Below are 12,771 nucleotides of genomic sequence, written 5' to 3' on the forward strand. Positions count from 1 at the left end.
AAGATGCAGTGCTATACGAATAACGAAGTCAGTTTTGATGCACATGATACAGAGGGTTAAACTTGAAGTTTCATGCCAATACAAAATGAAAGTTTTCTATAAAAATGAAATTAAACACAACCCAATAAGGAAAGACAAAAGTCGGGCAGAGACGACAATATAATACCATACACCACCGAGTCTATGTACTACTCTCAATATATAGAGCTTATCTCCAAGCTTATCTTCTACAGCCTTAAAAGGCCATATAGGATGAAAGATGTATAAGGGAGCTTTGTCTAAATCTCATCAGATTTTGTTCAAAATCTTGGGCCAAAGAAGTGACATTTGCATAATTTTGTGACAATTCGACAATAATGCTATTTGATCACAAGAACACTTGGACAGACGGATAGACATAGCTTAATCGAAATATTGGTTGCCCAAAAAGTAATTGCGGATTTTTCATATAGACGGCGTTGACAAATTTTTTCACAGCTTGTGACTCTGTAATTGCATTCTTTCTTCTGTCAGTTATCAGCTGTTACTTTTAGCTTGCTTTAGAAAAAAGTGTAAAAAAAGTATATTTGATTAAAGTTCATTCTAAGTTTTTTTAAATATGCATTTACTTTCTTTAAAAAAAATCCGCAATTACTTTTTGGGCAACCCAATAGAAAATGATTTTAAGCCGATCGGTTTACTTATCGATGGGTTTGTCTCTTCTCCTTCTTACCGTTGCATACAAATGCACAAAGTTATAATACCCTGTACCACAGTGGTGGTGTAGGGAATAACAAGTAAAACGTGTTAAGTTCGGCCGTGCCAAACATTGCACACCCACCACCATGGATATATTAATCATCCTATTTTATTATAACTCCTCTACCATATCCATAGCTATATCTAACAAGGAGGTGGTCTGAATGGTATTTGATTTGGGTGCCAAGAACTTTTATACAAGTCACAGTTTGAGCGAAATCAGGCTATAAATCCGCGTTTTATGGGATTAAGGCCATAAATTGGCAGACCGGTCTATATGGCTGCTATATCTATTTATAGTCCGATCTAAACCATATTTGGGTCGGATGTCGGGAGGCTTAAATCATTTCGCTATTTAAAAATTCGTCTTATTGCGCAGCTTATTTACCCTCCACCATGGATCGCAATTGTCAAGTTTTTTGTCCGGTACGACATAGCACAAAATTTCGTCCAAATTGGATGAGAATTGCGCCCTCTAGAGGATTGAGTGGAAATGCAAAATGGAAAAAAATTATCACTCCAGAGGCTCAAGAAATATGTTAAGGAGATTGGTTTATATGGGGGCTACTAGCCGAACCGGGCCCGCACCGCTGCGCCTTCTTTAACCCTCTAATATCTTTTTTGGGTGGGGACACTTCACCCTGAATGCGGATATCGAATTCGTGCCATTGTCTCAAGACTCAAGTTTTAATACCATATTCGTATTCTACTCTCCAATACCTTTCATTTGATACCTATATTGTCCCGATCGGTCCGCTTTTGATTTTGAGTTGTGTTTTTGGCATAAGGGGGAGGGTCCATTCCCCTTCCGATACCGAAAAATTATATAGCCTATGTTTCCTTCCAGGCCAACCTTCACAATATATGAAAATTTCGAGAAAATCGGTTCTGCCGTTTTTCAGCCTATATGGAACAAACAAACCGAGTCCCATATATCCGTGATTGGCCAATGTGCCCATTTTGGGCGTTTTTGTGAGGGTGGGGTGACCCCCTCTATACTTCGACATGAATTTGTATGCCAGATTCGTTATCTACTTCCGCATACTTTTCATTTGATACCCATATTGTCCTTATCGATCCACTTTTTATGTTGGGTGGTGTTTTTAGGGTAACGGTGGAGGGTCCGCCCCCTTCCGTTTTCAATAAATTATAAAGCCTATTCCTACTTCCTTACCATATTGGTAATCTACTCCCGAATACCTTTCATTTGAGTCCCATATTGTCATGATCGTCAAATAAACCCATTTTAAGGGGTTTTGGGGCTGGGGCGGCCCCCCAGGTACTTGGACCCAACTTTTATTATGAAATTCATACTAAACTCTTGAATACCTTTCATTTTAAACCAATATTGTCCCGATCGGTCCACTTTTATTTTTGGGTAGTACTTTTGGTCCCCCTTCCGTTATCAAAAAATTATATAGCCTATGTTTCCTTTCAGACTAACCTCCACAATCTGGGAAAATTTCAAGGTAATCGATTAAGCCGTTTAAACCGGAACAAACAAACAAACCGACAAACAAACACAAATTGAATTTTATTTAAAAAATCAATTTGTGTTTGTTTGTGTACCTCAGAAACGGCTGAACCGATTTTCTTGAAATTTTCACTGATGGTGCATAATGATCCAGTGGGAAAATAGGGTACTAAAGGGGGGGCGGACCCTCCCCTTACCCTAATTTTCAGAAACGCCAGATCTCGAAGATGGGTAGTGCGATTTAAGCGAAATTTTGTGTGCTCTCACATAGTACCCTAAAAATAAAAATTTGGTATCCAAATTTCGGATGGGGTACCTAGGGGGGCCGCCCCACCCTAAAACCTACCAAACATATATTTAGACCAACCACGATAATATGGGACTCAAATGAAATGTATTTAGGATAAGAAAACGTATCTGAAATCCAATTGTCGGACCAAGTGTTAGGGGGACCACCCCAACCCCCAAAACACCCATAAATCGGACATATTTACGACCATGGCAATATGGAACTCAAATGAAAGATATTTACGAGTAGAATACGAATCTAATATTCAAATGTGGGACCACGTTTCTAGGAGTCCACCCCTTCCCCAAAACACCCCCCAAACAGGAATTATTTACTGACCACATGAATATGGGGCTTAAATAAAAGGTATTTGAGTGTAAAATTCGAATCTGATATCCCAATAAAGGACCAAGTGTTTAGGGGCCGCGTCTCCCCAAAAATACCCCCCAAAAGGGTCAAATTTACGACCATAGCAATATGGGGCCCAAATGAAAGGTGCTTGGGGGTAAAGCACGAATCTGATATCAATATTCGGGAAAAGGGTCTATGGGGCCACCCCATCCCCACAACGCCACCCAAATAGGAAGTATTTGCTGACTATTGCAATATGAGGCTCAAATAAGAGGGTTTATAGAGTAGAACAAGAAACCGAGGTATATTTTCAAGGCCAACTCACTGAGTGGCCGCCCATCTCTCAAAGCACCCCCAAGCCGGTCATGTTTGCCGACTATGGAAATATGGGGCTCAAATTAAAGGTATTTGGGAGTAGACCAAGTATCTGATATCAACGTTAGGGACTAACTGTTTAGGCGACGTCCCACCACCATAACAACATATTTGCTCACCAAGACATTTTGGGTCTTAGAGAGAGTGGAACTAAATATTTAAAGTTTTTAGTGCCAATACCCCAAACCGGACATATTTGCTGACTTTTGCAATAAGGAGTTTAAATGAGATTAGAAAACGAATTTGACATCCAATTTTGAGGCCAATGACAATATGGGAAATAGAGCACGTTGATGATATATTTTGCGGGCTTAGTGTTTGGGCAACCACTTCAATCCCCAAAACACCCCTAAATGGGGCATATTTACCGACCATGTCAGTGTGGAAAATAAATTAAAGGTATTGAGGGGTAGAGCAAGAATTTATACCCACTTTCGTCACATATTTTCTGAGGGTCTACCCCTTTTCCAAAATACTCCACAAACAGCAATTTTTTACTGGCCATCGCAATAGGGGGCTCAAATAAAAATATTTGGGAGAAGAATACGAATTTGATATCCAAATGTAGGACCATGTAGTTTGCGCATCGCCCCTTTCTTTTAAAATTAAGTTTTTTGCCTTGCGGTTGTATTTTATATATATTTTTAGCTTTTTTTAATGTTTCATATGCCTGCTCTTTCTATATTTTGATTTTGCCCCATAAATCAACTTTGTTTATGACCTATTACTCCCAGAATCATTTTTAAATTAGTCTTTAAAGCTTACCAGCTCAAGACAATGACTGAGGGTGTTTAAGATTCGTAGTGTAGGTCTATAATCCGTTTTCAGTTGAGTCCATGCTTTATTTTTCTCGTTTTTTTTTTATGATTATTTTGTTACACCTGGTGGGGTTTTTCATTAAAGCCAACAAGAATATTTCAGATTTTTTTTTCTTTGTTTTTTTTTTTTATTATATGATTTAACCTTAGGGGGTTCCCGAGTAGAGACTAGTAGAGAAAACAAAATACAGGCTCACACAAACACACGAACAAACCTAATTGTTGGGGCTTAGTACTTCCCCCATAGATATGGGGGAAACCAACAACAAGTCTACTTAGGCCAACACACAGACACATGAACCCCCAACATGGAACCTAACCCCATAGAATGTACCCAAGAAATGAAGTTGTTAAGGTCCCCTTATAAACTAGCAAAAAAAAAAAAAAAACAAATTGTGAGGGAAAAAACAATGCCATACTTAACATTGATGTGGGAATGCCAGAATTGCCATTCAAATAGTTTTGAAAGGAAAAAAACGTAAGAGTACAACTGTTATGGAAAATTTCCTAAACTTTTTGCAAACATTTGGGGGGAAGGAATTTTTGATGAAAAACCAAATTAAAAAAAAAAATATTGGTAAAATTTTTAAAAATGTCAAAATAAAAGCAAGTAATGGCATGCTAAGCTCGGCCGGTCCGAATCTTATATACTCTCCACCATGGATCGCATTGGTGAAGTTCTTTTCCCGGCATCTCTTCTTAGGCAAAAAAGGATAAAAGAAAAGATTTGCTCTGCTATTAGAGCGATATCATAATATAGTCCGGTTCGGACCACAATTAAATTATATGTTGGAGACCTGCGTAAAATGTCAGCCAATTCGAATAAGAATTGTGCCCTTTGGGGGCTCAAGAAGTAAAATAGAGAGATCGATTTATATGGCAGCTGTATCAGGCTATAGACCGATTCAGATCATAATAAACACGTATGTTGGTGGTTATGAGAGGATCCGTCGCACAAAATTTCAGGCAAATTGGATAATAATTGCGACCTCTAGAGGCTCAAGAAGTCAAGATCCCAGATCGATTTATACGGCAGCTATATCAGTTTATAAACCGATTTGAACCTAACTTAGCACAGTTGTTGGAAGTCATAGCGAAACATGTCGTACAAAATTGCATTCCAATGGGATGAAAACTGTATACTAATCTGGACCGATCTGAGCCAAATTGAAGGAGAAATTCGATAGTCTACCCACAATTCACTGTCCCAAATGTCGTCAAAATCGGATAATAAATGCGCCTTTTATGGGGCCAAGACTTTAAATCGAGAGATCGATCTATATTGCAGCTATATCCAAATCTGGACCGATCTGAGCTAAATTGACGAATGATGTCGAAGGGCCTTACACAACTCATTGCCCTAAATTTCAGTAAAATCAGGTAATAAATGCGCCTTTTATGGCCCCAAAACCTTAAATCGAGAGATCGGTTTATATGGCAGCTATATCCAAATCTGCACCGATCTAGGTCAAATTGCAAAAATATGTCAAGGGGCCTAATATAACTCTTAGTCCCAAATTTTGGCAAAATCGGACAATAAATGCGAATTTTATGGGCCCAAGATCTTAAATCGAGAGATTGGTCTATATGGCAACTATATCCAAATCCAGACCGATCTAAGCCAAATTGAAATGGGATATCGACTGGCCTAACACAACTCACTGTCCCAAATTTCGGCAAAATCGTATAATAAATGCACCTTTTATGGGGCCAAGACTTTAAATCGAGTCATCGATCTATATGGCAGCTATATCCAAATCTGGACCGATCAGGGCCAAATTGAAGAAGGATGTCGAGTGGCATAACACAACTCACTTTCCCAAATTTCAGCAAAATCAAACAATAAATGTGGTTTTTATGGGCCTTAGACCCTAAATCGGCGGACCGTTCTATATGGAGGCTGTATCAAAATAAAGTCCGATATAACCCATCTTCGATTTTAACCTCCTTATCGACAAAAAAAATGAATCTGTGCAAAGTTTCAGCTCAATATCACTATTTTCAAAGACTAAAGCGTGATTTTAATTGACCGACAGACGAACAGACAGACAGACGAGCGGACAGACAGGCGAACGGACTGCAGCCTTTGAAAGAATCGAAAGGGAGTCAGTGAAAATGGGTCTGGCAGTAAATGGAGACGTTCGTGTCTGGCATTGTGTCCTCACCTAAGTGCCGGTATCTGTTAGACGCAAAAGCCGGACAATGACAAAGGAAATGCTCCAACATCTCCTCATCTACCCCCCCCATGCCCTGCACAAGCTATCACTTACCACACCGATTTTGCAAAAGTGAGCTCGTAGTCCCCTGTATCCCGTTATGATACCCATAGATATACTGACCTCCTTCTTACAACCTTGCAGAAATATCCTCGTCTTCTGACGATCTGGATGCCCCCATAGAGTTTTCGCCGTTCTACCGACCGTTTCGATATTCTACAAGGTTACATGCGCATTCGTCCCCCACGCCCTTAAGTCGAACTGATTCGACCCGAAAGGCTTCGGGTTAACCATGTTTATTGACCGCAGTCCTCTTGCCTTCACTTCCAAATCGTCTGCCCTCTCATTCCTCCTTTCTTCGTTATGGCCCGGCATTCAATCGATGCGGATTTTGCCATCCTCTCCTTCTTACACTGCAAGACTGTTCGTAACAGTACTTCCCTGGTTGTTATTGCCCTTAAGGCAATTTTACTGTCCGTAAAGATGTCCACACTCGATGTCCTCGAGTTAGCACCACACCACTTCACATATTCCGTGATCGCTCGGATCTCTGTCTGCAGAACAGTATTATGGACAGGCAGTCGAAAACAGATCTCAGTCCCTGGGTTCTCAATGTAGACCACCCGGACCAGTCTGTCCTCTAGCTTTGATCCATCCATTAATGGAGGACAGACTGGGTGGTCTACATTGAGAACCCAGGGACTGAGATCTGTTTTCGACTGCCTGTCCATAATACTGTTCTGCAGACGGAGATCCGGGCGATCACGGAATATGTGAAGTGGTGTGGTGCTAACTCGAGGACATCGAGTGTGGACATTAAGGTAAGTAAGTATTTAAAATGACATCTTGGCAAAACTATTTAAAATGGCTAAAATGTTTTACAAAAATTCCTTTGCAATTAATTTTTTTTTTGCTTGTATTAAGACAATCCTTTTCTCGGTGTATAATGCCATCAAATGGCAACACTGTTATAAGCCAAAAGGGAATAACTGCCTGCCTTCATGTGTGGCTAAATAAACTGTCAAATGAACGCACAACGGATGATACGTTCGTCTTGAAGCCAGACAATTTAACAACAACAAAAAACCCCATCATCAGATCACAACAGAGCTGAACATAACCAAACATAAAAGCTGACAACTTGCACAGAGCATGAAGAACAAAGTCCACAGTCACACACATGCACACACACACACACACACACATGCACACATTATAATAGACGTAGAGACATTGAAGATTTATTTTGCAACAAAGCAACAGCAATGACGTTGACAACGGGTTGCAATAACACCAAATGCCAAAGAGGAAGAACAACAGCAACAAAATTTACATGATTAACCTTTTTGTGAAATGGCAAAAAATGAAGAGAAGTGACAAGAAATGAAGAACGAAATTCAGAAATTGCACACTCATACCAATGGCATGTACAGCATAAAATAACACACACTCAAACTCACATACGAATAGGCCTTACCGCCCCCACCTCTCTCTCTCTCTCTCTCTCTCTCTCTCCCTAACTCTTTTACACACACAAAGTCTGTGGTAGATTGAAACACTTGCCAACATACAACCTGGCGAGACTGTGTGACACTTGAGAACATCAACGACTACGACGACTACAACAACAACAACAACAACACCAACTTCACCTTTAAAACGTGTACTTCAAATCACACCAGAAACAACCAGCCTGTGAGACTACAAACACATGCACATGTACATGTATGCGGTAACACTATCTCAACTCAACTCAATGAAAGTCGAGCATAGGGGCAGACGACCGACCGTACATCTTCACAACGAAGTTACAGCACTTGCGAGACGAAGAGCAAGGCTCGACTAAGGCAACAAATGTTTTAACTTGCTGTTGCCAGTTACCCTTGAATGCACGAGGAGAAGCGATGCTAAAGGTTTAGTCACACAGAAAATCATAAGTCAATTGTGTTGTTGTTGCGGCCGTCTCTTCTTTCCAACACTTGGGGCTCAGACCTTTCCTTCGTCCTTACTGCATGAAGGTTATGCTCAACAACAGCAAGAACAACAACACAAAACTCCTGAACCTGTTCATTTCCCTTATTTCAAAGCTACAGCGTTTGCATAGGGCGGAAGATTTTTCTACACCAAGAGATGATAAGCCTGGACTTCCCATTTTCTGATATTTCTTCATTTTCCACTTTTCGTGATGATGAGGGGGCCCAACAGAAAAGATGAAAATAAATTTATAATAGCCCGTAAATAAATTGACAAATAAGCTTGTATGGTACCCTTTTAGCTGCCTCATATTGTCCCCCTCATATTTTGCTGTTGTTTTATTTTTTTATTAATCATAAAAGAGCAATGAAATTGATTTAGTAAAAAAAAATGAGCAACTTGGTTAAGTTGAAAAGGTAAATGAAGGGATCCCAAGAAAGTGAGGTGGTAAGGAGAACAAAGCAAGATTGCTGGCGTAGGGAGGGTGTAACTACAGAAGCAAAACTAAATGATTGGCTGTTGTAAAGTTTATTAAATATTAGTGAACAAAGGGTAGCACCAACACTAATAAGCGGGGCCAAGCCCTGGCCGAGTTCTTGAATACTATCGACCTAATAACACTTAATATTGGTAACACCGCTACCTTTGTTAATAGGATTAGGGAGGAGGTCAATCGATCGATCGATGAGGTTTAGGATCGGAGGGTCTCCATGGACCACTCTTTCTCTAATCATCGCTACACTAGGTTTAGAGTAGTACCACCAGCGCCGAATCCGATAAGCTTCCGGAATAAGTTGAAAACCAACTGGACAAAATTCGGAAGGCTACTCAGAAGAAGACTTGGGCAAGATAATGTAGATTATCCAAGCATAGAAGAGTTTGACGAAAATGTCAACAGGATTACGACTGCACCGGTGGGATCCTTCGAAGATAGTTGTCCTCTTCGGCAAAGGAAATCAGCCCAAGAAAAACCCTGGATGACCGGGGAGATTCGCAATATTGGGAAAGAGGTCCGCAGACTTTTCAACAGAGAACGTCGTAAAAAATCGGAAGTCTATTGGGATGTGTACTACACACGGCTCAAGGAATACAATAAGATTACCAGATCGGTCAAAAGTTGCCTCCTGGAAGCTTTTCTGCGAACAGTTCGATAGCGTTAATGACGCCGCCAAGATAAAAAAGTTTCTCTCAAAAACCCATGTCTAAACTGAAACTTTAGTAGAGGACATGGGAGTGAGAGCAGAGACAACGCAGGACATGTTGAGGCTTTTTATGAAAACCCATTTTCCACAGGATACGAAGGGACTCACGGAGACACCGGAATAATGATGTTGATCGAAGGTTTATAATGACGGAATTTATGGTGAAGGAATCCTTGAGGAGCTTCAAACCATTTAAGTCACCCGGACCCGATGGAATATTTTCAGCGTTACTACAGAAAGCGGCAGGCTATGTGGCGCCTCGTCTGGCCAAATTTTCACAGCCTGCCTAGGATTTGCATATACTCCCAAAGCCTGGCTGGAGGCAGGGGTGGTGTTTATGCGACACTAAAGGCCTACAGACCCATTAGCCTTACGTCCTTTCTACTTAAAACCATGGAACGCATTGTGGACACCATGATAAAGAGTAGGACAACCAACGAACTGGTCAAATACAAACAGCATGCCAGTGTCAAGGGAAGGTCGGTGGAGACTGTCCTGCACGAGTTTGTGCATAAATTAGAAGAATCCTTTGATGCCAAGATGTACACCCTGACGGTATGCATAGACATCGAGGGGGCTTTTAACAATGTGCGGACCGACACACTGATCCAATCCTTAGACCAATACCTGGTGGACCCGGTCCTTAGAGACTGGATAAACCATATGCTAAGGAACAAGTGGATAAATTGTGTGTCGCATGGCTTAAGTATAAGGGAGAAAGTGGCACAAGGCACGCCACAGAGGGGCATTTTATCGCCACTCCTATAGGTGATCATCATAATGCTGACTGAGGAGGGATTTCAACCCGTCTGCTACTCAGACGATGTTATAATACTTCTAAGTGGTATGGATCCAAACGAGCTATGCAGAAGGGCCGAAAGTGTCTTCCTTATGGCATATGACTGGGCTAGACCCAGAGATCTCAATGTTAACCCAGAGAAGACTGAAATATGTCTGTTCACAAGGAAGACGAAGGTGGGCGAATTTAACGCACCACGTTTCCTCAATAAGACGATTTCAATATCTGACAAGGTCAAATACTTGGGTGCGATCTTGGACAGGAAACTGAATTGGAAGTGTCACATTCAGGAACGTATTGAGAAGGCTCGCAGATGTTAGGCACTGATGGCCCTAGGCTCGAAATGGGGCCTGAATCCGAGGATAGTCCACTGTACAGGAGCGTGATTAGACCAATACTTACTTACGCCTCAATAGTTTGGTGGACTGCTATGGAGAAAAAGTGCAACATAAGGACCACACAACAGGTTCAGAGAACATGTTGTCTTGGCATAGGCGGAGAGATGAGGACCAAACCCACTAGGGCACTGGAGACTACTCTAGATATCCGACTCATTGACATACAGATTAAGTGTGAGGCATCCACTGCGGCTATGAGACTAAAGGCGATGGGAAAATGGAGTGAGGATGGGAGCAGTTCATACCATCGCAGTATAATCGAGGTGACGATAGGAAACCTGGAAGGAAGGGAAAAGGTTTCCGATCAGATACTTGAGATGAGTCTTGAAGTCGAGCGTGAGGCACTGCTGCCATCGGCACAGTCTTGGATTGACGGATTGCCATCTGGAAGATCATATCAGGGAATCGGTATTTAATTTAGTATGGACGCTAGAGGTCATGGCAGAAGTCTTTCTATCGAATGTCAGACCAATCGGATGCAAATTTAAACTTCTAGGGGCTCAAGCAATCAAATCCGCCAATCGATTTTTAGGGGGTGTATACCAATTTATTGACCGATTCAGATCATACTCGACAATGGTGTTTGAAGATTGAACAGAAATATTTGTATTATGTTTCATCCAAATCGAATGAAAACTCCGATTTTAGGGGCTCAAGAATTAAAATCCGGGGATCGATTTGTATGTGTGCTATATCAGTTAATAGATGTTGGAGGTCTGAATGGAAGTCCTTGTGTCATATTTCAGCCAAATCGATAGCCAAATTTCAGCTAAATCAGATGAAAACTAGGGCTGCTAGGGGCTCAAGAATTCCGGGGATTGATTTGTATGTGGGCTATTTCAGTTTATACACCGATTCAGATCATACTCAACGCTGATGATGATGAGCTCAAGATGTCAGAACTGGAGATCGGTTAATATGGAGAAGGAAAATCTGGAGGAAATCTGAACCCATATAGGCCATTTGCAATGACTTACATCAATAAAAAGTGCAAATGCAAATTTTTGCCCCTGATCATTTCGTTAAGGAACAGGGGCAAACACATATCAATGAATGCTGTCCGATTTAAGTTTAAGCTCTATGATAAAGGGCCTGCTTTTTAAATGGCGAGTCCGAATGGCCTGCCGCAGTACGCTACCTCTTTGGGGTGAAGTTTTTACATGGAATAGTACCTCACAAATGTCGCCAGCATAAGAAGGAAAACTTTTTTTGTCTGATGTTCTCGGCAGGATTCGAAACCAGGCGTTCAGCGTCATAGTCGAACATGCTATCCTGTGCGCTACAGTGGTCCCCGAAATTTTACATAGATACTTCCTATTGATGGAAGCCATCGTAAATATTTTATTTTGTTTTATTTTATTTTATTTTATTTTATTTTATTTTATTTTATTTTATTTTATTTTATTTTATTTTATTTTATTTTGTTTTATTTTATTTTATTTTATTTTATTTTATTTTATTTTATTTTATTTTATTTTATTTTATTTTATTTTATTTTATTTTGTTTTGTTTTATTTTATTTTATTTTATTTTATTTTATTTTATTTTATTTCATTTTATTTTATTTTATTTTATTTTATTTTATTTTATTTTATTTTATTTTATTTTATTTTATTTTATTTTATTTTATTTTATTTTATTTTATTTTATTTTACTTTATTTTATTTTATTTTATTTTATTTTATTTTATTTTATTTTAATTTATTATATTGTATTTTACTTTATTTTATTTTAATATTTTTATTTAATTTTTTTTTTTTGCACAAGAAAATTAGATGCAAATTCCCAGCCATGTTAAAAAAAATTATTTAAATATTTTCACTTAAACATATTTTTGATTGACTTACTCATATTCTCTGCATTTGTTCATGTCATTTTCTATTGGGGACTTACCTAAAAATAAACAGAAACATAAACTATTAGCAGGCTTATAACATTACGTTCGATTAAAATTCTGTCTGTAGTCCAAAAATATTGCATATTTTGAAGGGTTGAAATTATTATTTTTTTTTTAATATGACCAAACCACATAATCTGGCCTCATTCCTTCCATTTTATTATTGAGATATTAGAGTATACCACCCACCCTGTTTATAACTTAAATATTAAATATGTACTTATACGATTTATTTTATAT

At 39.4% G+C, this 12,771-nt stretch overlaps 1 protein-coding gene across 2 annotated transcripts in view; it reads right to left on the reverse strand.

Moving 5' to 3' along the window:
• LOC106086166 (LIM and SH3 domain protein Lasp) overlaps positions 1 to 12,771 on the reverse strand; it is a 191,579-nt gene that overhangs the window by 93,595 nt on the left and 85,213 nt on the right. The window contains exon 2 of one of the 2 annotated variants that reach the window (XM_059370169.1): positions 12,428 to 12,527. The exons of the other annotated variant lie outside the window; for it this stretch is intronic. Coding sequence (XP_059226152.1) covers positions 12,478 to 12,527 — 50 coding nt within the window. The 3' untranslated portion in view covers positions 12,428 to 12,477. Of the gene's footprint in view, positions 1 to 12,427; positions 12,528 to 12,771 lie in introns of those variants that run through there. 2 annotated transcript variants of the gene reach the window in all.

Source organism: Stomoxys calcitrans, chromosome 5 (assembly GCF_963082655.1).
Source record: "Stomoxys calcitrans chromosome 5, idStoCalc2.1, whole genome shotgun sequence".
Classification (NCBI taxonomy): domain Eukaryota; kingdom Metazoa; phylum Arthropoda; class Insecta; order Diptera; family Muscidae; genus Stomoxys; species Stomoxys calcitrans.